At 35.9% G+C, this 25124-nt stretch overlaps 5 protein-coding genes across 6 annotated transcripts; 2 read left to right on the top strand and 3 right to left on the bottom strand.

Moving 5' to 3' along the window:
* Nucleotides 1–99: 99 nt before the first annotated feature.
* LOC108574317 (DNA-directed RNA polymerase III subunit RPC8) lies at nt 100–1237 on the top strand. The gene is made up of 5 exons (XM_017936885.1): nt 100–381; nt 467–650; nt 725–865; nt 936–1057; nt 1146–1237. Exons 1-5 carry the CDS (start codon nt 271–273, stop codon nt 1197–1199), a joined length of 612 nt encoding a protein of 203 aa, XP_017792374.1. The 5' UTR covers nt 100–270; the 3' UTR covers nt 1200–1237.
* A 638-nt stretch (nt 1238–1875) lies between these two features.
* LOC108574251 (F-box/LRR-repeat protein 16) lies at nt 1876–13096 on the bottom strand. The gene is given in 7 exon segments (XM_017936806.1): nt 1876–3074; nt 3267–3439; nt 4071–4266; nt 4818–5109; nt 5576–5869; nt 7278–7636; nt 12272–13096. Coding segments are annotated over 7 exon segments (1560 nt in total). The 5' UTR covers nt 12369–13096; the 3' UTR covers nt 1876–2925.
* Nucleotides 13097–13975: 879 nt separating this feature from the next.
* LOC108574279 (actin-related protein 2/3 complex subunit 1A) lies at nt 13976–15792 on the bottom strand. Its single transcript, XM_017936840.1, has 6 exons — nt 15440–15792; nt 15110–15370; nt 14733–15023; nt 14479–14657; nt 14128–14397; nt 13976–14049 (listed from the first exon to the last, which is right to left on the bottom strand). Exons 1-6 carry the CDS (start codon nt 15504–15506, stop codon nt 14011–14013), a joined length of 1107 nt encoding a protein of 368 aa, XP_017792329.1. The 5' UTR covers nt 15507–15792; the 3' UTR covers nt 13976–14010.
* Nucleotides 15793–17251: 1459 nt separating this feature from the next.
* LOC108574201 lies at nt 17252–21053 on the top strand. Its single transcript, XM_017936737.1, has 7 exons — nt 17252–18124; nt 18281–19607; nt 19666–19905; nt 19981–20357; nt 20466–20693; nt 20774–20948; nt 21018–21053. Exons 1-7 carry the CDS (start codon nt 17262–17264, stop codon nt 21051–21053), a joined length of 3246 nt encoding a protein of 1081 aa, XP_017792226.1. The 5' UTR covers nt 17252–17261.
* A 289-nt stretch (nt 21054–21342) lies between these two features.
* On the bottom strand, nt 21343–23402 carry LOC108574309. Of its 2 annotated transcripts, none has more exons than XM_017936876.1 (3): nt 23230–23402; nt 22044–22466; nt 21343–21816 (listed from the first exon to the last, which is right to left on the bottom strand). In XM_017936876.1, the coding sequence occupies exons 2-3, from the start codon at nt 22461–22463 to the stop codon at nt 21592–21594; spliced, it is 645 nt and encodes a 214-aa protein (XP_017792365.1). In that variant the 5' UTR covers nt 22464–22466; nt 23230–23402; the 3' UTR covers nt 21343–21591. The 2 variants fall into 2 exon arrangements, with proteins under 2 accessions (XP_017792365.1, XP_017792366.1); XM_017936877.1 differs by lacking the exon at nt 23230–23402 and adding an exon at nt 22582–22665.
* Between the last annotated feature and the right edge of the window lie 1722 nt (nt 23403–25124).

The following is a 25124-nucleotide window of genomic DNA, read 5'->3' as shown; positions in this document are numbered from 1 at the left end:
AGTATGGAACTTATGAAATCTGTTTCTATTTCGTATTTTGCTATGTTGAAGCACGTGTATTAAAGGTTATGTTGATAGAGATGTGGTTTTTCTCGATGTATGTGGCATGGAGGTGACTCGCCTCAAAGCACATACAATTTGTGATAAAAATTATACTTTCACATATTTATTGAAACAACCGAGATAAATATTGTGTTAGTGATTCATAAGCAATAAATATTTTTTTTATCATTAGAAAATTGTGTTGTTTTATAATATAATACCTTGCTAATGTTTGTGCTCGCGGAATTGAAAGATACAGTCAGAATTCCACCGTGGGAATTCAAGAAAAAATTGAACGATGCTATTACCAATGAACTTAATAGAAAATTAGCTAATAAGGTGAAATGTTGTGACTTAATCTAAATATGTCAATGTAATGTGTTATAAGAAGTAATTGACATTATTATTAACTGGTTCATTCAAGGTTTATCTCAATGTTGGTCTTTGTATTGCTCTTCATGACATCATAAAGATCGAGGAATCATATATATTTCCTGGTGATGGTGCATCTCATACCAAAGTAGTATTTCGTTTTATTGTGTTCCGTCCATTTATGGAAGAAATTTTAATAGGAAAAATACGTAGCTGTAGTGTTGATGGAGTTCATGGTAATATTTATATTATGTGCTATTGTTGTTCATATTAGGTTATAATTTATTCATCGTTCAAATTTTATTTGCAGTAACATTAGGTTTTTTTGAGGATATTGTAATTCCACCCCACAAACTGCAACATCCATCAAGGTTTGATCAAATGGAGCAAGCATGGGTATGGGAATATGATACAGGAGATGGTGAAAAACATGATTTATTTATGGATGCAGGTAAATTTTAAATTTTTAATCTCCACATATTAAAAGTCTGCATAGGAGAATAATAATTTAAAAACTTTAGGAGAAATTATAAGATTCAGGGTAGTGAGTGAAACTTTCACAGAAGCATTGCCCACAGGACCAAATGTGTCTGGAGAGACTGAAAAATCAGAAGCTAAAAATACATCCCCTTATACTTTAGGGGTATGTGTAATCATATAATTGGCAAAATATTGATTGTTGTACATGTATTTTATTGAAAATTAATGGTTATTTTAATTTTATATCCTAGGGCGCTATAGATGAGCCAGGTCTTGGATTACTTACTTGGTGGGAAAATAGCTAAAAGTACAAAAATAAATCCAGATCAATAAATTTTTATTTCACAGCACATTCCATCGTGTTATTATATATCACTCTTATAAGTTATATCCGTGACTCGCGTCACACGTGACACGATTTCAGATAGAATTTCGACTGTGCGGATATATTTATATTTAGTTTTGATTGGTAACAGAATTATTAATCATATTTTTGTACAATATATACAAAGACATTATGTGCTAAACATGTGATAACACGCAAAAAATAATTTCAGTTCAGTAGAAGTCGAAGTCATGCTAAAACGTTACACAGATGTTCGGTAGTACGAGTCTCAACATAAAAAACGTTGCACTTGTCCCAGCTGCAACGATGGCGTAAAACTCCTTCCAATATCTTACGTGCTTGACTTGGAGCATAGAGTAGTGTGACACTGATCCGTTTTTAAATAACCGTCGAAATAGTTTAAACACATAAATACGTTCTTCTTCTATATTGCGATATATCGTTACATTTAATGAAAAAACATTCGAGAACTTAGCTAGGTGTAAGCCTTAAATGTAGGAAACATTAATTACATGACAGCAGAATATACGTAGGTAAAATATAAGTCAAAAACATTTTTTTTTCTTCTAGACAATACATAGATGTGCAATGGTCTTTAACGTTGTTTCTCATTTTTTTTTTCATTTCTCGTTTATTCAGCAATATGTATCGTCGAACAAATGAAAAAAACATCGCGAATTACGTAAATACGTCTCATGAAATAAAAATTCTCGTTAAGACGTAATCGGAATGTTTTTCTGCACTTTTTTTCGTTTCTTTTTCCCGTTTTTTGTTTTTTTTTTTGTTTTCACTTCACTAGGGTACAGTAGCTCGTTTGGCTTTTTCTCTCAAAGCAACGCGTCTAACGCGTCGATAATCTCGTGCGCGTTCTTAAACGGTAAAGCGGGATAAACAACGTTCCTAAACATAGTCGAAGTAGAACAATATACGTATATAATAAAAATTTATCACAGTTCTAACTGTTTGTTGTTGAGTCTGTTGTGTCGTCTCGTCGGACAATCTCTACTTATTCTTTTGTATTTTTTTTTTCATCGTTTTTCATTTTTGCTTCTTGTTTAGCGAGAACCTACTACTTTAGTTAAACTGCCTCGTTCGTTTGCTTTTTTGTTTCTCCTCTATCATCAAGCAGCGACGCGTAAAACTCTGCACAGGAAACCATGAGTTATCGAGATGCGCATACTTTCTTTTTCTCTTCCATTCTTTTTTTTTTCATATAAACGTTTTCGACAAAAACAAAGAAAAAAACAAACACAACACAATCGGAATCGGACCAGTTTCGATCCAATCGAAAGTCTAGCATCGGCGAAAAAGGAGTGCGATTCGTACAAGAGCTCTGGTGTATTAAAAATTGCCTACGCACTATCTTAGTGTTAACGTTTGCACGTTTTTTAGGGGTTAGTTTCTTTTTTTCTTTTTTTCATATATATATATATCCTTTTTCCTTTCAGTTACATGAGAGAACATAGTATGCGGTAGTTTTCGCGTCTGGACGTCAATTTTCTTCTCCTATCCCATCCGCATTCGTCTTCTCCAACATATACTTGTAATCCCCGTTCGTTCTAAGTATTGCTTTACGTGAAACATTTTTTTATGTTGTTGTTTCGTTCTATAAGAATAGAAACGTCTTCTAGGTGGAACGTAAAGGAATTCTCGGAGCTCTGGCCGTGCCTTGGCTAAAGTGACGTTTATTCGATGATTAGGCAGCGCGGCAAATGTTCACGCAGATAGTTGAATAGCTCCTGAGATGTTCCTGGACAGTTGGTTAACTCTAGCTCGTGTAAATGTCGAAGCTGAATTAAGCTAGATAATCCGCTACTTGTGAGCAATGGGCACCCTGTGAAAATTTATTTATTTTTCAATATTTCGTTTCGTAACTTTTTTAAATTTTATTTCAATTTTGAGGTTAAATAGCGTGAAATTGTTAAATCGATGATTGATCGTGTTTCACAGAACGTTGAAGATTACTCTTTAAATTTCGTCGCGCAATGTAGGGCGTTATATAGGACAAGCCTTAAGTTGATCTTACCTGCCACGGAGAGTACTTGTAAGGATTTCATGCCGCACAAGTGCTGAAGTCCAAAGTCTCTAAGTAGTACGCACCATCTCAAGAACAATGCGCTCAATGATCCCATTGTGAAGAGAAAGAGAAAAAAAAAAAAGTTTAACAAACTATTCACTAGCAAACACTTTGAAATTCATCTAATTCAAACCTTCTAAATCTTCACTTTTCTCTTACATTCAACTCAGATAAAAATATTTCATCTTACTCTAGTTCCTAAATTTCTAATTTACTTAAAAAGGAAATTATGTACCATTCATATTCCCAAATTTTTAACCTTACAATTACGTGAAGAAATACATAACCTATACATCAATCTAATAGCTTCTTTCTCAGACTAATTACTCGACGATCGTCGTGCGATAATCGTCGTTTCGTTAACGTCTCAATTCGGGACAAATTGGCATTCATGTTGAAGCAATGAGTTTTTTCTACGTCCGGCAACCGAGCCAAATCGTTCGACATCCAAGATCGCGATCTCGAAATCGTGATATATCATCCGGTCGATTGGCCGCTTAAGTAGATTGTGAATCCGTCTCCTTAGGCGTCTGAACGCGTGTACTCGCCGTGATTCATCGGCGTGTATTGCGCAATAGCCGATCGTAAATAGAATACTCGTTAACGCATTCAGTATTTAGAACATGAATGGATCGTACGGATTCACCACGGTTGAACTCATCGCGACGTGGCTAACGCGATTTAAAAAAAGAAAGAAGAGAACGACACGTCGCTGTTTGTTGCAAGCGGATGGTCGCGTTAAGCGGCTCTTACCTGTCCAACGTGAGCTCCTCCAAGTGATTCAGATCACAGGCAATGTACTCCAGGGCGGCGTCGGTGATTCTCGAGCACCAACTTAAATCCAACGAACGAAGCCTGGATAGGTTCTCGGCAATTAGCTCGACGCCATCATCAGTGACTTTGCTGCATCCGGACAGCGACAGGACAGTCAGATTGGGCAAGGAATGTACTGAAAGATAAAACGAGGAAGAAATTTTATAAATTTTTTGTATAATGTGTGTTTGCTTTTTTTTTTGTAAGTGGAAAAGTGTATGGAAGAATTGAGTGTTAACTTGTTGCACGGAAACGTGAAGCTGTATAAATAACGACAACCGGTCGTTGTCCTTGACAAGCCGAGCCAGGCTGTATACTCACTTAGGAGTTTGAGTCTGAGCTGTCGCCGACAGCGTGAAAAGTAAATAAATCTTAAGGTGTTCATTAATTCTAAATTTATAATGACCGGATGCATGCATCACCTGACTTAATTTCACGGTATCGTCACAGCGAATTATTTCTACCTGGATTCTGGCGAATGAACAATGTTGCAACCGTCCCGCTTTTCGCGACGCTGCCACGCAACGTTTAGTATCTTCTTGACGTAACGTATCTGTGTATCTTTTCTGTGCCATGTGTGTCTCTTGGTATTTTTATAAGAACCTTGTTTCAACGTTGACTGAATGATTAATGACAACTCTCCAATTTTTGGGATTTAAAGAAGATATTTGAAGAACGATTTCTTACCAATATTGACTACACCATGATTAGTAAGTTCCCAGCAAGATTGCAGCCTGAGAATGCTAAGGGAGCTACTTTGAGTGGCATGGAAGTATCCAAGGGCGGCGTCAGTTACGTGATAAGCCTGCAACGAGAACTCGTAGAGGCTGGGCAGCAATTGAGCGACAGCACCGACAGCTTCGTCGGCCACGTTGATACAATCCGACAAGGAGAGTGATACTATTCTAGGTGTCAAGCAGGTCCACAAGCCGGCTTCCGTTATCTCGTTGCAACCAGCTAATTCAAGCTCGAACAATGCCTAAAAATACAGAAGCATTAGGTAAATTTCGTGTCTACGTTTCTGAGATTCTATTATTATAATCTTTTTGAGCAATTTGAAATATAGAAATCATATGTTTTGGTTAAAGATAACAGACAATATATAGAACAGAGTACTCTGAATGCCTCAAATATCCTTGCTTAACTGAAGTAACTTATGAAAATTACTTATGAAAGTTACTCAATCTGAAAGAGAAGCAATACTCTATAGTAAAAGATTATTTTTTTCAGTGTAACAATATAAATTTTTTTAATGCTTCAAGAAATACTCATTTCCATTGGTAAAGTTTTACTGTTTCATAGATTGAAATACAGTAAAGACATTTAGATGCACTCTTGCAAGTATTTCCATCCCTCTGTATGAAATAATTCATTGATTTCTAATGACAAAATAAGTGAATTTACCCTTCTTACTGGAGTGTTTTATTCATTATGGTGGCTCTTACTTGCAAGTGTTCTAAGAGAGCTTCCAGGCCCCCGTCGGTGATTGCGCACCACCTAAGCGACAACGAATGGATATTCCTCTGCGCCAACGGGAATCCGTGCGTCAGTTCTGGGATATCCTCGTCAGAAGCGCTAAGAAGGACTAATGAATGAAATCCCCTTCTCACTAAAGATGCGTACAAGCGCGTACGCGAACTTGGAGGCATGGCTCGCACCTCGCGACACCTCACCACGGGCACCAAGCCTGCCCATAGTCGAGGCCGCGCGTATAGTATGTCCCTCCATCTTGGGCTAACCTACAAATGATTAAACAATTACATTCTTGCTCCGTTTTCGTATATTTAAAAAAAAAAATTATAGACATATTCAGTCTCACGAATTTCAGATGAGGAAGTTTTGTAAATTCCAATTAATTTAGACGAACTGTTGTATTGTATATTGTACATTGTATATTGACTAAGAAAACGTGTAATATTTTTGTTTCGCACTGACTTAATACATTGTCTAAATTATCGTTAAAAAACTTTCTCTGTTAGTACAGAATTTTAGAAGCACTAAGCCACCATACATAAACCTTACGATTTACAGATTTGTTTCTTCTTATTCTCCTGTTCAAAGGGAGTAACACGATGCCCAATTGTGCTACATGTCGTACAGACAAGAATAGGACGATGCTTCCTCGAAGTGTGCATCAGAAAACAGCTTCTGGTTTTAATAGATCGCGTAACATGGACCTACGAGAACTCCGGTGCACTATGTACGCGAGATCGTATATCAATCTAACCTATCCCGGAACAAACGATCGTTCGACCAATAGGAAAAGACTGCTAATACCGGTAGGCTTTAGAGTTTCCGATTGTAAATTAGTAACGCGCTTCTGTATACATTGTAGGCACAGATCCATAACAGAGGTTTTTCAGCCAACAGGCTTGACGTACTTTTTAAACACAGTACATTTCAAAATAAATATGTCGGTCTACGAAGCATTTCGCGACAACATTCTCTTCAATCATAAGTGATTTACCTTACGACCGGGGAGAATCATCCTACATGTCGGATCATATGATCGTTGCCCAACCCTCATCGTCAACCCTGACTGTTTAACGGCTTTCCAACGGATTAAAGCCAAGAACTAGAAGATTAACACGTTTCGCTAGCAGTCGTTACATACGCGTGACGCACCAGTTCTTATGACAGACTGATAAATGCACACGTGATGTAGATTGTACGGCATTTAATGCAATTTAGGTAGAATTTTATCGGTGTTGCGCATAAATACGTAACACAATGCTGTGCACAAATATTACGACACTCACTATGTTCGTACAAAAGGTGACATTTGATTTAAATTATACTATTTCCGTCCTTTTTTATATCATACGTGTTGTTATACGTGTTTCTCTTATAGTCTTGTATTAAAAAAAAAAAAAAACATTAAGCTTCAAAAAATGTTGCATTCAAGACCAATAATAATATCGGACAAATAACTCTGCAGATTTCCTTCACATTGAGCAAGTGTGTCTTCGTTAAATCTACCAGAAGATCGTCGTATTTAATGAAATCACTAGAAAATTCTGTTTTCAAGCGTACAAGAGAAAATACAAATCGTAATAGTGAATGTGATTGAACGAAGAATAAGAAGAAAAGGAACGAACGTCTGTTGGTTAAGATTAATTATAATAACGATCGTCTGATCACTGGCACCTGAGCCAAAATCCTCCTCTCGAGGGGGGTGAAGTAAAGGAAGAATTTGCCTAGGAAATGATCGTCCTCCATCAACTGTTCCCACGTGGTGGGCGCGACGTATCCACCGGTTCCGCCACTGGCCAATGGCACGTTCTTTGGCCGATTTCTCGATATTCTCGACCTGCTGGAGGTGCCTGCGCTGCTTAGACTCTTGTTGTTCGCCGATGGCATGTTGCTCATCGACGTCGGTACGCTCCTGCTCGGCTTTTCCGGGGTTGCGTTCGCATTGTTCGCGCTCTGCAAATTCGTGTACGCGACCCCGCCGCTACCGCAGAACACGTTCGTAACGCGTTCCATGACGCTCGCCTTTCCCCCACCTGAAACATTCCGTGGTTTATTTAAACCATCGTGCTTTCTTTGCCTACGAATTCGTAGTTAATGTGATTCACTGTAGGTCCATCGGTACCGTTGCTTGTTATTACCTTTATTTGACTCGGTTCGAAGATTTCAATAGGATTTTACTACTTCGAGTACTTTTTTTTCTTTTTTTTTGTAACTCAATCGATAAAATGTAAATTTGATTTCTTTATCGACCGACAAAGTGTGACTTTGACTTTTTTAGTATTTGAAAGAAATTAGAAATTGAACGATTTAACTGTTTATTTTGTTTCGTTGTCAATTGATAAAGCGTATATTTGATTTTTCATATATTTGGAGGAAATTAAAAATTGAATGATTTAATTTTTCATTTTTCATATTTTGTTATCAATTGATAAAGTGTGAATTTGAGTTTTCTGATATTGGGAGAGAATTATGAATGGAATAATTTCACAGTGTATTTCTTTCTCTTGTTATCGTATATTTTGTCAGTTGATTAATAGATAATTCATGGATTTGATGTTTAAATAGGAGTAGCTGATTACTTTGTATATTTGAGAATGATTAGAGGCGAAACAGTTTGAGGTAGATAAGATAGTGTAAGTATACTTTCTATTATGGTAGATGTTTGATGACTTGTGAATCATTCAGGAGCGTATAATCCTAATTGTTTCGAGCAGCATCGGGGAAATGTTGACGCGATAATGCGGGGAAGCGTAAGGTTTCAGAAGTCTCCTTGATGTTGAAGGCTCTCTTAAATTCCATCGAACTACAATATTCCCTTTCGTTTTTCACGATGAAAAAAAAAAAAAGAAAAGTTTTGTAGAGAGAAAAAAAAAGTTTATTAAAAATCATCCACAACGACAAATTTTCGCTTTCTGTTCAAAATACCAGCAACTTATGCATGGACAGAGGTGTTGCATTTTAAAACAGGATTCCGTGTATCGAGCGTAAAACGCGAAAGAATCGATTTTTTAAACGAGCCCCGTGCGCACAAACGTGTATTGGCGAGCGTGTCTTTAAAGGCGTTTCTGCAAAGGTAAACTCGACGAAGATGCAGCAGTTATTCTCGTTTTATTTCCGAGCTGTACGTCCTATTTGGCTCCGGGTACTACACGCCTCTATTTCCCGTCTCTCTATCTCTTTATCGCTCGGCGGGCATTTCTTTTTTTCCGTCAATCGTGCCCACCTACGATTTCAATCGCGACCAGACCTTTTGTGCTCTTATCTGGATATCGCTTAACCTGCTACAATAACACATTTCATATTGATTCTTTCGCGAAGTTCTCTTTTTACACAACAAAGTAGCTATAACGAAACGTTCGAAATTGAACGATTCAGAAACAGAATTGACCGTGGCGTCAATTTTCTTTTTCAAAACGTTGCAACCGACACATTGCGCAACGTGTAAATATACCCAACAGTGGACATTTTCACTGAAAAAAAAAAATACACTGCGCAGGATCATTTCTATGTACGTAAAAATATGATACTACAGAATTTATAAAGTAATTATGGAAAAATTTATACATTGTAGAAGCACGAAATACTACATAATTCTAATAATACCACAATTATTTCTCTTGAAAAGATTACTATCGACTTTTTTTTAGAAGTAAATTCATAAAATCTGAGGGGATCGCAATCATTTTCTCCAATAACTCTCCATTCCCTATGAACAATCGAAACCTAACCTAACAATCCGAGCAAAGAATAGAATCACTAATTGCGACATCGTATAAAATTTATCATCCGGCACGCTATTTATTTTTCGTGCAAGTCGAGCAATTCTAATACAGTAGAGCGTCAGTATCCGAACCAATTGGGACTGAGATGGTTCGGATAATCGAACAGTTCACTTAATGAAACATATGCATGTAGTTACCCAGTTGATAACTATAGGAATGAAGCCTAAAATTACTTATTGATGAAAATATTTGAAAAAAATGCTTTGAAGTAACAATATACATTTATTAAGAAAGTTTATTTTTTACTTATCCATCGGTACCGCTACACCATAAGTTTGTTCACTCCTCGAACCGATGGTTCGGATAACTGACGCTGTACTGTATTCTACTAATATTACAATCATTATTACTCTGAAAAAGATCATCGATTCATTCTAGAAGTAAAATCATCAAATCTGAAGGGATCACAATTTTCTAACAACTTTTTCTATATTCCATATTCCTCGATATCTCCAATAAACTCTCTCCATACGCTCTGAACAATCAGAACCTAACCTAACAATTCGGTGAAAGAATAGAATCACAGGTTGCGACATCGTATAAGATTCATCATCGAGCACGCGATTTATTTTTCATGCGCGTCTTCGTCGTGGCACGGCCAAATGCGCTCTCGAGCTTTCGGTGGCAAGCTTCGGCGACGATTGGTCCGACAACACGGAACGAATGATTAATCGTCCACGAGAAGTGCTCTGGGCCGATCCTCCGTGATTTTATCAGTCAGCGTGCAGCACGGCTGGCTGCAATCCAGCCACCGTGATTGCCTATTTTATGCGTTAAAATAAATCCACTGCTCTCTGTCGAAAGCGGCGGCGTTGTGCGTGCGTGAGTGCACGGCCTTTTGTTTTCCTGCCACCCCATTCAAAACGCCCCGTTGCTCGGCTTCTCGCGTTCACCAGACGCGACAAATCGTCGATTCACCGATATTTCCGGCTTCGTGAATCGCCGACCCAGTCCCGTCGATAGACACAACACGACGCACCGCGTCGCGATCGTCGCGGCGGCAACAATTAACGATAATTAACAACGGTTTCGAATAAATTCTGGCGTAACCGCGGAAAGCGTATAATGGCGCCCGTTATTTTCCTGGGGATATTTCCGCCATTCATGATTCGCGTTATTATTGCGCCGTTGACAGATTCCGTGTTTACTATTTAAGGGAAATTTTTAATTGTACGATAGGCGTGGAATATGCATTTCTTTTCTAGATAGATTCGATTGTTTTATTTCAAAATAAAAATTCCATCAAATATATTTGTGGGGTTAGTAATTGTATAAAATAATTCTTAAAATTTGTTTGTGAAACTAGTTTTAAAAAAACTTTTAACCTATTAACTGGATTCACTTCTTAAGCAGAAATCGAGTCTCTCTCGTTTACAATGAAAAGTAAGAAAATTATAACCAATTACTTCATTTTGCCTCTTGCAAATGTGAATATGATGTATTTTATATTTAATACGAGCATAACGGTGCAATTAAAGATGAATAATCTCTCACTAAATAAAATATTATGTTCTAAATGATTATGAACCAATGACGAATTAACTCGTCTTTCTCAAATAACAGGTTAAGAATACAAAATGTATCATACATGTCTGTGAGGTTAGTAAATTACTTATGTATTTATTTCCACAGGTAGTATGGACCATTTGTATACAAAATAACGTACATAGAGAGCAGACAAAATATCGATAATTACAAACCAAAGAAAAGGAAGAAAAATTGAATAATCTTAAGATGAAAATTGAGAAGAGAATTGTACATGGTGGGAGGTGAATCTTGCGTCATTTTCCAGGTAACTGTTCAAAGGGAAGAAGCAATGGAATAAGGTAGAATGATTCCAGGACAGTCTATTCGGTTTCTACGTTTCCACGTGTACGAGGACGAATGCTATCGATTCCATTGCAGTTCAGATTGCGACTAAAAGCACCTGGTGGCCGTTTTAACGGGCGTATCGGAGGAGAATCGCCGGGACGACGGATTCTAGGCGATCAACCGATGGTGCCAGGCTGACGTTGCATAATGCAGAATTAAGAAACGCCACGGAAGGAGCGGCTCGGGGTTGCGGTTCGACGGAAATCAATTCGTCATCGCGATTACGTAATAACTGGATAGCCAAATTCCCCGGATCGCCCTATATTTTGGTGAACGTTCGAAATTCCAGGCAAATAATAAAATAAACCGCGGACGAACCAAGGAGAAAGAAAAATCAATGTAACTTATCGTCGAAGGGTAAATTAAAAAAAAAAATGTTCAATTACCATTCGATGGTATTAAATTATTCTTTAAACTGAGATTAGAAGTGGACGGTTGAAAATTGTTCTCGAGGTAAAGTTATCGATTCTAAATTATTCTCGACCAAAGAGGGCCATTTGCACGAAGGATAAAATGGGCTACGAGGTGCTCGAAATAATTAGAGGATCGTCTACTCGAATGAGTTTATTGCTTGGTAAGCAACCCTCGATGGTTTAAAAGCTCGGTAAAATGTCATACCGTATGAAGTATTCGATGGAAATGTTGCTGTTGCTGAGTTAACTCTGTTATGATCCTCGAATTTTCCACGACCCAGTTGCATTTTCTTTAAAAGCTGATCTTGAGAAAAAAAAATTCAAGAAGAAAAGAAGATTGAGAACTTGCACTTCTCTTAGAGTTGAAAAAATTTTTTTTTTTTTTAGAAGTAATCGTGAATCTTTATCTTCTTATCTAACAGAAATGCTAGTAGCAAAAGATACGAGGGTGATAACAAAAGGTTACGTGCACACACGATCTCTGTTTAATCTCTCCATTGCATCATTTCGCCAAAATTCCTCTAACGATTTCGAGTCCCATTAGACAACGACAAAAAAAAAAAAAGAAACAGCAAACGATGTTAATTTACGATTCACCAACCATGATGTTTAGATGCTCTCAACCCCAGACCGTTGATTCTCTTGGTCAACTCGGCGCTGGCTCTTTCAACGACCCCCTGCGCTGATATCGAAGACATCTCTTAAGAAGTGGAGACGCGGTCCTTTTGCTCAGCCACGACACGTAGTCAAGACGAATACGGACGCGTGTGGCCGTGATTAAAGCGTTTCATATTCTCGAGAGGCACACGCCAACAACACTGAGAGAATCTTCGAGACTCGTCACAGCACGAACTCTTCGTAGACAGCTTCCTTTTTCTTCCTTTTTTCTCTTTCGTTTTCGTCCTCTTCTCTTAACGTTTACAGGGTTCAGCCACGATGGCAATCACAGCACGTTGCGACAGTACTTACGTCGTGTCGATATGGTGTTTCGCAAGTAACACAAGAGTACGTTCAATTTTCGAACGGTTCGATCATCATATCTCCCAACAGCCTTCTAAATTTATCGGCTGTATCGGCGCGCGTGGTCGAGAGGAACGAAACGCAACCCTTCGAGAGAGAGCTGGTTACACGCGGCGAATCGATGATGGAACGTTTTCACTGGAAGGATCTATTTTAATCGACAGCCCGTGACTGTCGCGCGAACCATTCGACGGAAGGTGTACACCAGAAGCAAAAGGGGAACGTGTGTATGTTGGTCGTGAACGAAGGACGAGAAAGCAGAGGGAAAAGAAAAGAACAGGTTGGAAGAAACAGACGTTGGATAAAACGACGAAATATATGCCGTGAAATGACAGATTCAAGACAAGTTGTACACGTTTTACTGATTCAATGTACCAACGTTTGTCGGAAGGAAAGAAAAATAAAAAGGGATGAATCGTTTGCAGATCACGTCCATCCGCGTCACACGACCCGGATTTATGTAATAAACTTGACCACCTCACTGTAGTAAAGCGTGCGAACAATGGAATGTCTCGTTGAAAGTGGTTGTCGTCAAATCGATAAGCATCATCGACGATGATCTCGTTCCCTCGCGTCGAAAATTCGGTCGTCCTCTTGAAAATCGAACGATACGAACGCGTTGTTCACCGTATGTAACGTTGTATCGGTTCTGTTCGTGGAAGCACGGGGTGCACCGTGCACACAACCTTTTACCGCGGTGCGCCTCTCTCTTTCTCTCTCTGTTTATGTGTCAGTCATGACACGATGAGCAGAAAACAAAGCTAGGAAGGTGGAGCTGCTGCGACGGGCACGGTAGCATGGGGGTGGTTTGCGCGAGACTGAATCGATATTCGCGCTGAACTTGTCCGGCTGCCCCCCACTCAACTGCCCGTACGCCACCAGACCATGTGGTTTCCAGGCGCGAATGCCAGCTTTTTACGCCTGGCGATCGGTGAACCGACATCACGTCGTAACGCCTGAAAGTATGCAAACCGCTCGCCAAAATGATGAACAGGCATCGCATTCGTCATAACGATGTAACGGTGAGTGGAAAAGAGAAAGAGAGAGATGATCCAGCAAAAACGACTCGAATATATAGGGGACATTTGAAACAGCTTAACAGTTGCTGCACGCAAGGAAAATCGCATTACTTGTATATGCCTGTCGATGCACGTTTACCCGAAGAACATAAAGCGTTTAGTTGTAGGAAGGATCGATATTACTAGAGGATTAATGAGAAATCGTATATTTCTTTCTTTTCTGTTCAGATTTAACATTTATACATCTTTTGCGTTTGATGTAATATCTTCCGTCTTCCTTTGATATAAAAAAAGATTTTACTTATGCTATCTTGAGACCGGCGATGGAATTCTCCAAGAGCTGAATAGAAAAAGATATTGAATTGATGAGTGTATTGTATATATGAATTTAATTAAACATCGATTATACGAAGTTTACCTTGAGATCCCATACTACCAGCTGACCGTCTAAACCACTCGTACTAAACTCGTTATCTGATACTTTTCGCACGCAGTTAATCGTATTTTGATGTATACTGTCCAAGGCATTATCGTTCGTGTCGGTTCTCGCCTGGCGATCTAACGATTGGAATTTACGCATGGCGGACAATCCGGCGGCTTCTTTTTTCTGCGTGTTGTCTAGTTTTGATACAAAATATAGTTGACCATTGTCGTCTATAGAATACAGCATAGGCATACAACTATGTCCCTGAAATATAGATGATACTGACAGTTTATATATTTATTAATAAACGTTTTTCTTATATAATTAAAAAATGTGAGTAAATACCACAGCAACAATGGAATTGGACCCAATCCAAACGCAACTTAAAAATGGTAAATGCTCTGTATACAGTCGTATGACTGAATATCCTTTGGTAGCATCAGCAATGCAAATAGATGAATTGTGTGCTACCCAACAAATTTTGTTACCACAAGGACTAAATGCAACAGAGTGTATCCAACCTCCTATATATAAATAAGGAAATGATTAGCAAAAATAAACCTTATCTAAGCTATTAACAAAAAGATACTTCTCTCTACCTCCATTGGGAGTATTTTGGAATTCAGCAAGTAATGTTCCTAAAGTATTACTGTGACCCCAAGGTCCAGTACCAGGTGCATCTTCCATATCACTAATGAATGCACTAAATACACGAACTTTGTAGTCAGTGGATCCAGCAACCAGAACCTTGTTTTCTGGATGCCAATCAACCGTAGTTACAGTGGACCTCAATGGGCGTTTTATATGCTTACACTGCCACCAATTGTTCTCAGACACAAAATAACAAACAGCTATTACTCTACCTCCAGATCCAACAGCAAATTTATTTTCTACAAAAAAAAATATAAGCCACATTTTAGTTTAGGCTTACTTAAATATAATCTAACAACATGAATTAATTTGATCAAAAGTATACCTAATGGAGACCATTTTACACATGTTGCTGCCCGATTTATTCTTAAAAGCACCCATGCAGGATTCCATTTTCCATCATCTTCCTGTGTCCAAACATATGCATTTTTGTCTGCAGAACATGTTACTATTCGATTGGTATTTGGTGCCCAATCAATACCCATGACATGCATATCATGTTCCTGTAGGTTCTGCAGTAATTTCCAACCACTTGATGTACGTTTGTGAACTTGAATTTCATTATTGTTTGGACAGATGGCTACTTCTATAAAAATATAGTAAGACTGTCCATTAATTGGCAAAGGAACTACATCAAATTAAATGAAAGTCAAACCTTTTCTATCTTTATTCCAAGCATGACAGCTGATGGCATCAACACCTAAGTTATGAACTTCTGTCATTTTGTATTTTATTTTCACGAAGAATTCGATAAATTTACATACGATATCGTTCGAAGAAACGTGTGATACTGCGAATTATCTCTATGAATCACCGCACGTAACCATTCAGAGACGGGTGCGGTCACGTATTAATGTAATTTATTAAACTAAACGTTAAGGAAACTTATTTGTAAAAAATCTGTCGGAAATTCGTGGACTCTGGTCAGTCAACACGAATTTCCTGAATCTATAGCCAATAATATAATACACAACACTCTTCCTAAATACACCAGAATTGACAGTTCATCCGCCGACAGCGGGTTATCAAGGTACCCTTTAAGGTTATGTTGTTCCAGATAGGAATATAGTGTGAAACGTTTTCACTTTTTATCAGAGCGTCCTCTATCAAAATTTAATACCAACTTCACTTGAAAATAATAGTGTTATGCAGGGAAAAAAATAAGTGCAAACAGTTATATATATTTTTAAATGTTTTTGTTAAATTTGCAATATTATTATTATAATTATTTAGATTTTACTTAAAAACTTTACATCAACTCTATAGTTACAATTAATATCAGCAAAAGTACTGCCTTTACTTACAAATTTTTTATTAAATTGTAAAATTGAATTGAATAAATTATTATCATATAGTATATGTAGATTATATTATCATATGCAATATATAAATAAAGAAGTTTCTATGAAACATAAGCTTTTTATATTGGTAGCCTTGATGCTAACAATTCCTATTTGAAAAACGTAGTACGCAATAAATGTACAATTGCTCAATTTATGCTTGTTTACGTGTGTTTTTGTTTATTAATATAAAATATCGCAATGAATTTCGATAAAAACATTTATAATACACAATACGTGCATATTTAATCATCATTCTTTAAATCAATTTTTTTAAGTCAAAGTTTGTATACTGATTGATGGATACTTCTGTGGGAATCACAGTATTCTAAGTAATTATCTTTCGTTTGTTTCCGGTTACATTCAGATAGTGATTAAGAATTTAACATTTTTTATTTTCATGAGAACAAATGAGTTACAATCAACAATTTTGTGTTCTGTAAGTTATTTTAATGTATTTATCATACAATTTATAAAAAGTATACATTTTTCCTTTGGATTAATTACGTGTTAATATTCACAATATAATTGTTTCTTTGCTTTAATTTACGAAATGAGAATTTCTTTGTAATATACACAATTATGATATTCAGCATCTGCAATTCGTTTCTTTATTTGTGTCAATTGATTAAGTAAATCGAAGTTTTCTTTCATTCCTTTTGTTATTGTTAGTGGCTTTTTTTTCACTTCACAAAATGTAAAATTGACGTTTCGTTGTTTGCTGCTTTCATCCAGTTCCCTTAACTTAAATATTTTCAGTCTTATACAGAATGTTCCCCTTTTCTTACCAAGTTCTAATAAAATAGTGTTTTCATGTTGTCAATTGAAGTTACGATTGAGAATCTATGTAACAGATTTAAAATATCTTAAAAATATATTACATTCACATATCATTATATGTAAAAAAAAGTAATAATGAAAAATTATATTACATCATTTAACTACTGCTAAAATAAATACTGAGCACAGTTGTGAATATCAAAGAAACAATAAACAAGACAAAAGAATGATTAGTGTCATAATAACACAATGTTCATCATTTTTCCTATGTTTAAATTATTTGACCAGGTTGCTAACTTACTTTCCAGGGTGACTGTATACAAAGCTGAATTAATATCAACAATTGCTTAAGAAAAAATGGATGTAGAAAAACTTACTTCAAGTGAGCTATGCATTGAGATATATTCCAGTGAATCAGATACAGATATAAATAATGATGATTCTGGTAGTAATTCTGATTTTTGTGATAAAGTTTCTATAATTGATATAGAAGTTTTGGAGGAAAATAACAATGACCCCAATAATAATTCAGATTCTATTCAAAGTTTTCAAAAACAGGAGAAGTTAATTTTATCATCATCAGACAATATGTGTAAAGCAGAACCTGTAAAATCCTTAAATAGCCAAATATTAGATTGTAGTAATAATTTAAACCATACTAATAATGCTGAGTTAGATGTTCTGAATGCAAAATTGAAGGAAGAAGCTCATCAGATATGTACAATTTTACCTACATTTAAGTATGAATCTGTGTATGCAAAGTTGTACGAAAATCGTTATGCAGAAAATCGTGTAGAGCTTAGTCTCTGGGATTTATTACCACAGAAAAGGCCAATGGTAAAGTTTCCTTTCAAAAGAAAATTGACAGATGATACTTCTCAATGTGAGGAGATATTTCAAAATGATTTGCCTAGGCAACGAAAGAATGTTAAGCAAAATAAAAAGGAAATTAACTGCACTAAACAATCAAATGAAAAAAGGAATTCATGTGATGAAGATGTTATAATACTAGATGACAATTTAGCAAATGATTCATTAATTGTACAAGATACATCAAATGTTATAAATACTGAAGGTAAAGAGACTATATCACAAACACAGTATAAAAATAATAGACTGTTAAAAAACACAATACAATGTAATAAAGTTGCTCAAAATAGTCAAAATAGAATATTACGTCCAGCGAAATTAATAGTTAATGATAACCCATCATGTGTAGAGCATGTCCCTTCAACTAATTTCTCAATTTTGTCTCCATCAAAATTAACATATATTACGGCAAAGCAATATAACGATTGCGCAGATGCAAAAAAATTAAAATGTTTAAAAAAGCGCAAAAATAATGATTTTACAAATAAAAGTATGTCTTTTGGAAGAAATGTGTTTATGCCAAACTCAACAAATAACTATAGAGAACAAATGTTACATAATTATCTGCAATATTTGGATTTCATGAAAAGCATTAAGAAACAGAAATTATCTGGAACAGTTGAACATTTAGATTTTTATGCACGAACTGAAATAAGAAATATGTTTCTAAATCCACCATGCAAAAATTTTAATAAAAAAAGTTTACCATATGCAAATACAAAAAAAATTTTAAAAATGTCAAATGTTGAAGTTAATTGCAATAGCAAAATAATAAATAATTTAAATGATGAAAAAACTGGCGCAATAAGTTATGCTGATTCATTATTTAATAAATTGGATACTAAAACTACAATAAATTCGCAAATTCCTTCGCAAAATACACCATCTTATACACCACAATGCTCTAGTGTCACATTACCTGGTACTACACCAGAAGATTTACCAATTCCAGCAACAAAATCACAAAATGTATATCAAAATGCATCAACTAGTGCAATATTAGGGTGTTCTAATATTGTATTACCTTGCCCTGTTGAAATAACACCAGAAACATCAATACCAAGGCTAACAACAACAAATGCAACTGTTTCTTCAAATGCTTCATCTACTCAAACTAGAGTAGATTCTAATAATTCTTCCTCTGGTAATGATGATACTGCAATAATAATAGATTTTAATAAACCATCAATTTCAACTGCAACATATCAGGCACATGATACAAATCAGGTGGTTGCTGGTACTAGAAAGAAAGAAATTAATTGGAATAGAAAGAAAGGAATTTTGGCCCTAAAATGTCAACAAATATATGAAGAATTAACACTCATATTTCCTGATGTAGACAAGACTTACATTAGACAAATGTGTGAACAATATTTAGACAGGGATAATGTTCCTTCAACTGAACAGTTAGATGAGTTAGTTGAACTTATACTACAAGATAAAGAATTACATTTAGTTAAAACAGATACTAAACGCACATGTAAAAAAAAAGATTTTGAACAAGATGAGAAATATGCATATTTGTCAGGCATCTTTCCTAATGCAGATCCTGTATATTTAAACAAATTCTTAGCGCGAACACGTAATAATCCCGATGCAATAATAGAGTTTGTACAAACTCAGTGCAAACATCCTACTTATCCAACAAAGGAGGAAAAATTACAAAGGACAAAAATTACACAACAACAAATGCAATACACTACTAAATTCAATGTAAAGCAGTTTTTAGAAATATTTCCAGATCCATTTACACAGTTTGAAAATCCAAATAGAAAGAGTACATATAATTCTGATGCATTTGAGTTTCTTAAATTTTATTTTAGTCAAATTGAGGTATGTTTTTTAAATTATAATGTCCCACTGTATATATTATATTATTTGAATTCTGTAGGTTGCAATTTTAAAAAATGTATATGAGTCAAAAATGTATCACTTAACTGCAACTGCGGAAGAATTAGAAAATATGAGACCTCAGGAAAATTCAGATAAAAATATGGGTTTGTGGGGAAAAACACAATCAATGAATATTCCTTTATTGCAAGAATGTGCATTTATAACACATAAAAAGCAAATTAAGGAGTATCTGGATAAATTAAAAGACGAGGAAGCTAAAGAATTTGAAAAATTGAAGGTAATGATTTATGTTTGGAATAAATATTAAAGACCGAAAATAAAATAAAATTTAATTAATTTGTTTATTTAATAGAAAGGAAACGAACTTTTAGAATGTCAGTGCTGTTATAATGATGAGTGTGTACCATCTAAATGCTCAACATGCGCTGATGGCCATATATTTTGTAATTCATGTATTTTAAAAGGAACTGAATCAATGTTAGCACAAGGGGAAACACGCATTTTGTGTTTTACAAATTGTGATGAAGAATTTAGTCTTCCTACTCTTCAGAAGATATTATCACCAACACAGTTTAGTAGTCTTATAAGTAAGAAGCAAGAAGCAGAAGTAATGGCTGCTGGATTAGAAGGTTTAGTTTCCTGTCCATTTTGTCATTTTGCATCTATACCTCCACCAGAAGACAAAGTCTTTAAATGTCTTAATCCCGAGTGTATGAAGGAATCGTGTCGGTAGGTTTAATATAAAAAATACATTAACGATGTTCATCAAATATTACATGAAACAAGAAAATTTTTAATTGCCACATATTATTGTATGATATGATTATTTTAAAATAGATTCTGTAGAAAGTTAAATCATATACCGCTTAAGTGCTATGAAGAAGAATCCGATAAAGCGCGCTTATTTGTGGAAGAGAAAATGACCGAAGCACTTGTGCGTAAATGTTACAAGTGTTCTCGTCCGTATTTTAAAGAAGATGGATGCAATAAAATCACTTGTAGTTGTGGAGCTTTAATGTGTTATCTTTGTGACGAAGGAATTAGATCATATGAACATTTTAACAAGTAACATCTAAAAATTGTTAATGCCAATTAACTAATAGGGCCAAATACTACCGTATAACAAATTAAATTTACAATTTTAGTAAAAAATGTCCACTTTGGAGCACAACTCCGTTGGTAAATGCTGCAACAGTTCGTGAAGTTGCTAAAAAAGCCATAGACCACATAAAAAAGACAAACCCCAATGCCACGGTAAACGAAGATGGACTTATAGCGTATCTTCCAGGAACATCCAATACTTCTAATTTAGCAATCTCGGTAGGATTATAGTTTTTAATTTGGTAATGTGAATTACCGATCATTACATTAATTTTACTTACTTTATAGGAACGAGTACGCAAAATAACACAATTTGATAAATAATATTTTCCTTATAATAAGGTGTGTTCAATTGTATCATATTTCTTTTCTTACATATGAAGGAGTTCATTCTAATGAAACAAGAAAGTAAGAAACTTTCCTAACAATAGTATCGTATGTATTATCGAAGATTCTTAACTATCTATAAATATGCACAGAAAATGTTTAAACCAAAAGCAATTTAAATGTATCAACATTCTTTTCTTTAGTAAGAGTTAATTTACTATTACAGTCCCTGTTTAATGGTATCCTTGATATTTTATTATATTGTTAATTGTTTTAATAATAAACAAAATGTATATTAAAGATATTTAATAATAAAAATGCAACATATAAATCAAGGAAATAATGGGAGCAAGTGCGGCAGATGTCAGAACTGGATCGTCAATCTTTTAGTTTGAAAAATATATATTTCTGTATTTAATTACGTTGATATATGCATTATTTTGGTGCACAAGAAAGAAAAATGAAGGGAAAAAAATAAAATACACAACTACAAGAGAAACTCTTGTTTTCTTCGTCGTACTTTTATGTTGTCCATTTAGTTCTTCCTTGATCTAACATCGATTATTCCTTCTCCGCTGTGACGGATGGAATCAGTCACTTTAGGCTGTGGAGTAGTAGTACGTATTGTTGATGGAGGCGTTTTAGAAGTTTCACTATTAGGTTCTTTTTCATTAATACATGTTTGACCAGGATTTTCGTCCGAACATTTGTTTGGATGCTTCTGAATTACTATCTGTGCTCCGTTGACACCGGTAATAACCTGCGAATAAACCGATTGGCAATAAGTGATTATTCATAAGTAGAGAAGAGAAAAATTCCTTTAACGTTAAGAATTCAATATTTCATCAATGATATTTAGAATTTTGATGGAGTTAGACAAGAAATGAATCAAACGAAATTTATACTGAAGGCCAATACAAAAAAACACCTTATGACAACATTAAAGATCTTCCATTATAAACGTTATAATGAATAACAGTAACGTACCATGTCGTTAGTTTCCGGATTCTGGCAAATCCACGCGACGGTGCAACTTTTGCTCATCGCCATCTGTTGATTGACTTGAAACATAACTAATTGGTCCAAAAGTTGGCATGATGTTGAAAGCACCTGGCCTGGCGGGTCATGCACATGTCCTGGAGGTATATACCTATATCCTGGTGGTATAAACGAATCTTCTGGCGACGATTGCCTGTGTCCTGGTGGTATAAACGAATTTTCTGGCGGCGGTTGCCTGTGTTCTGGTGGTCTATGAAACCATCCTGATGGCGGTATTTTATCGTCCGATTGCGTAAACTGGTGATATGGTGCGAAATGTTTGTCGAATATTCCAGTATGGAATTTTTCCCAAGTAAAGACGGCATTAACTACCGACAGTAACAGGAGCACAGCGAGAATTTGCTTCATCTTCTGTGTATAGCAGAAATTAACAATAGTATACCTCAAACATGTCAAAATTTTGTTCAGAGCAATACTATCAGGATGTTCATTTGTCAAATAAACACAGCGTTGTACCTGTCTTTACCTGTTGAGTGCAGAATAATTAACCACGTGTTTGTAGAAATGTATAATTGAACAAAGTAGGAACACAATAGAACTGTCACGATACACTGTGTTGCAGTGATTCGCAAACATCATCAGGACCGCTTTTTAAAGAGGTGGAAAAACACAGCTGCTGCGTTGTATTAACCGGAAAACCGCGGAAACGGGAGAGAACCGTTCGTTAACTTCTGACTCATGCAATACCGAGACTGGATCAGTAGTCCTTGTCAAGTATTTCTACGTATCTTCAATTTATTCCATGTACAGGGTGCATTCATACAATAAAATTTTGATAGCAATAAAAGTTCTTTTGGACGTTCAATCGACATATAGATTACGTTGAAGATTCTTTTACAGCGCCATACCGAGTAGTGATTTTTCTCAAGTCCCTCCCTAACAATGTTACCCGAAACGTGATTATCTCATATATTTCGATATCAAACTTTGTAAACTATTCCTTCTACATACAGGCTATTTTGATTTTAAAAAAACGTCATTCTTTTCTTCGAGCTTTAGCATTTCAGTAGTCGAAAGAATTCCGTTAGTCCCTCGGGAACATTGCGTCAAGGATCGATATGTATAAATCAATGAACGAACGACAACCAAGGATAATATGATGTAACACGCTTACCGTTGGAAAAAGTGCAAAGGGCAAGCCACACTTGATATCCGGAACCGTCTAATCGCCTTCAGCTCCTTTTATGGCTATACACTTCTGTTAATATTCGTGTCCACCTTCGAATTACCCGGCGAGTTTGGCAAACACCATTAATCAAGTGCGATCCTATCGATTGTCTTGAATGCCGCGCGATTCTCGAACGACGCGAGCGGTGATCGTCGATACAACAGTGACATGTATGCGATTAAATGGATTTTAAATACAAATGAGATCTACTTATTGTAATTTATGCCCAATTGGAGGCGATTTCATAGTTATTTATTGCTGCATGGGTCACGCAGGTCGATACCTTTGCTGCTCGGTTTAACGACCATGAGTCGGTAAAAGAGTACGAATAAAACATTGTAGTGCACTTTAAACTGTTATTCTCCAACGAGAACAATTCAAGGTTAGAATTCACATCTTTTTTCCATAATTTTATTCGGCGCACAAAGCATTAAAATTACAATTTTAAATATTTAATTGTGCTCATTTAGTTTAACTTTTGATCGGGGTATTTACATTTTGTAGAGACCTTGAAGACTTGGGGCTTTATTCTCTGTTTACATTCGAAATAAGAAATCTTCTGTTTTTAAAGCAAACAGTGGATTATAAGTGGAAGGCGAGAGAAAGTTCAGGGACAAAGTTTAGGTTTACTCCTCTATGGCCTTGGTTGTTTCACGAATAGATCCTGTCCAGTATAATTGTGAGAAATACTATAATTTCAAAATTTTTCGGACAGGCGATCCCTTCGGAATTGTTGACGAAGAATCTTCGAACAATGCCTCTTTTGACACGGTCGTTGATTTTCCTTCGTGAATCACGGGTGTTCCCAGATGTTCGTGTGGCCAGACGTCATTGGAATTGGATAAATTGGGAAAGAGAACGTTCCAGATTTTCGTGCTGTCCTTTCCTGATAGTAATGGTAACAGTGTTTCCACTATGAAGCTAAAGATAGGCGATTCCAGTAAATCGGTGATGCTACTGTTCTGCAGTTCGTCCGTCGCAGACTGAATTTGCGTGGATAACAAGTTCAACAAGGCAAGCTTGATGACTTTGATCGCACTTAATTTGGACAATTCGACGTCCACTAAGGTATTCACTAGTTGATTGTCCATATTCTTCATGTCCTTCAGAACCCCATATTTCGCCGTGGACATCGTGCTCACGGTGTCGACCATAGCTTTCTTCTGGAGCATCGTTGATTCTGTTAGATCGTGGGCCACCATTTGCACGTCGTTGAAAAATTTCTCACCAGTGGTGAGGTCGTTGGTCTGCATCCGGGAGTACCTCTGCGACGAAGCCATTGTGACGAAGAACTGAAGTTTTTTTTTGTTTTTTTAATTAATATATAAATTTAAAGTAAAAGTTTTTTTAATCGAGTAATCTTTTTCATTTCTTTTTTAAGAAAATAATGTATTTCTTCCGCGTAAGAATTTAATTTGTTTCAGAGAGAATTAGAACTTACGAAGAGGATTATGTTCGAGAACCACATAGTTTAGGTAAACTGGAATTGAAATAACGACTGAAGCTGGTCTAATTCTTTATATACGTAGGGTAGTCCCCATAATGACTCGACTTTCCCCAAATTTCCCATCCTTCAGGCAATTTAGGGACATACCTGCACTTACTCGAATTCTTCGTAAACTTTCACTCCCGTTACAACATTTCTTATCTACTCGAGTCATATCAGATCTTAATTTCTAACTAGAAAAATCATCAATTGACAAGTGAAATGTTTTATTTTCGTAAAGAGGTACAAAAGAGTTCGATTAAAGAATTGAGTTTAAAAATCTAGTAAAACGGAGAGGTACGAAGAATTATTTATAGTAGCAACTTCTTCTCAGTTTTCAGAAACTTTAAGTTTG

The sequence above is a fragment of the Habropoda laboriosa genome, unplaced genomic scaffold (genome assembly GCF_001263275.1).
Source record: "Habropoda laboriosa isolate 0110345459 unplaced genomic scaffold, ASM126327v1 scaffold176, whole genome shotgun sequence".
In the NCBI taxonomy this organism is placed as follows: Eukaryota; Metazoa; Arthropoda; class Insecta; order Hymenoptera; family Apidae; genus Habropoda; species Habropoda laboriosa.
Note: the sequence above shows the minus strand (reverse complement) of the source record. Positions and strands in the feature narration are given on the sequence as shown.

Excerpts from the sequence above, each read along its gene's own strand:
- LOC108574317 (XM_017936885.1), top strand. The coding sequence starts at position 271 with ATGTTTGTGCTCGCGGAATTGAAAGATACAGTCAGAATTCCACCGTGG. Across the intron at positions 651-724 it reads TAGTGTTGATGGAGTTCATG|TAACATTAGGTTTTTTTGAG; the intron begins GTAATATTTATA and ends TTTTATTTGCAG. Across the intron at positions 1,058-1,145 it reads CATCCCCTTATACTTTAGGG|GGCGCTATAGATGAGCCAGG; the intron begins GTATGTGTAATC and ends TTTATATCCTAG.
- LOC108574201 (XM_017936737.1), top strand. The coding sequence starts at position 17,262 with ATGGATGTAGAAAAACTTACTTCAAGTGAGCTATGCATTGAGATATAT. Across the intron at positions 19,608-19,665 it reads TTTATTTTAGTCAAATTGAG|GTTGCAATTTTAAAAAATGT; the intron begins GTATGTTTTTTA and ends TGAATTCTGTAG. Across the intron at positions 20,358-20,465 it reads TGTATGAAGGAATCGTGTCG|ATTCTGTAGAAAGTTAAATC; the intron begins GTAGGTTTAATA and ends ATTTTAAAATAG.
- LOC108574309 (XM_017936876.1), bottom strand. The coding sequence starts at position 22,463 with ATGAAGCAAATTCTCGCTGTGCTCCTGTTACTGTCGGTAGTTAATGCC. Across the intron at positions 21,817-22,043 it reads ATCCGGAAACTAACGACATG|GTTATTACCGGTGTCAACGG; the intron begins GTACGTTACTGT and ends GTTTATTCGCAG.
- LOC108574279 (XM_017936840.1), bottom strand. The coding sequence starts at position 15,506 with ATGACAGAAGTTCATAACTTAGGTGTTGATGCCATCAGCTGTCATGCT. Across the intron at positions 15,024-15,109 it reads TGTAAAATGGTCTCCATTAG|AAAATAAATTTGCTGTTGGA; the intron begins GTATACTTTTGA and ends TTTTTTTTGTAG. Across the intron at positions 14,050-14,127 it reads TGGTAGTATGGGATCTCAAG|CTCTTGGAGAATTCCATCGC; the intron begins GTAAACTTCGTA and ends TTTTCTATTCAG.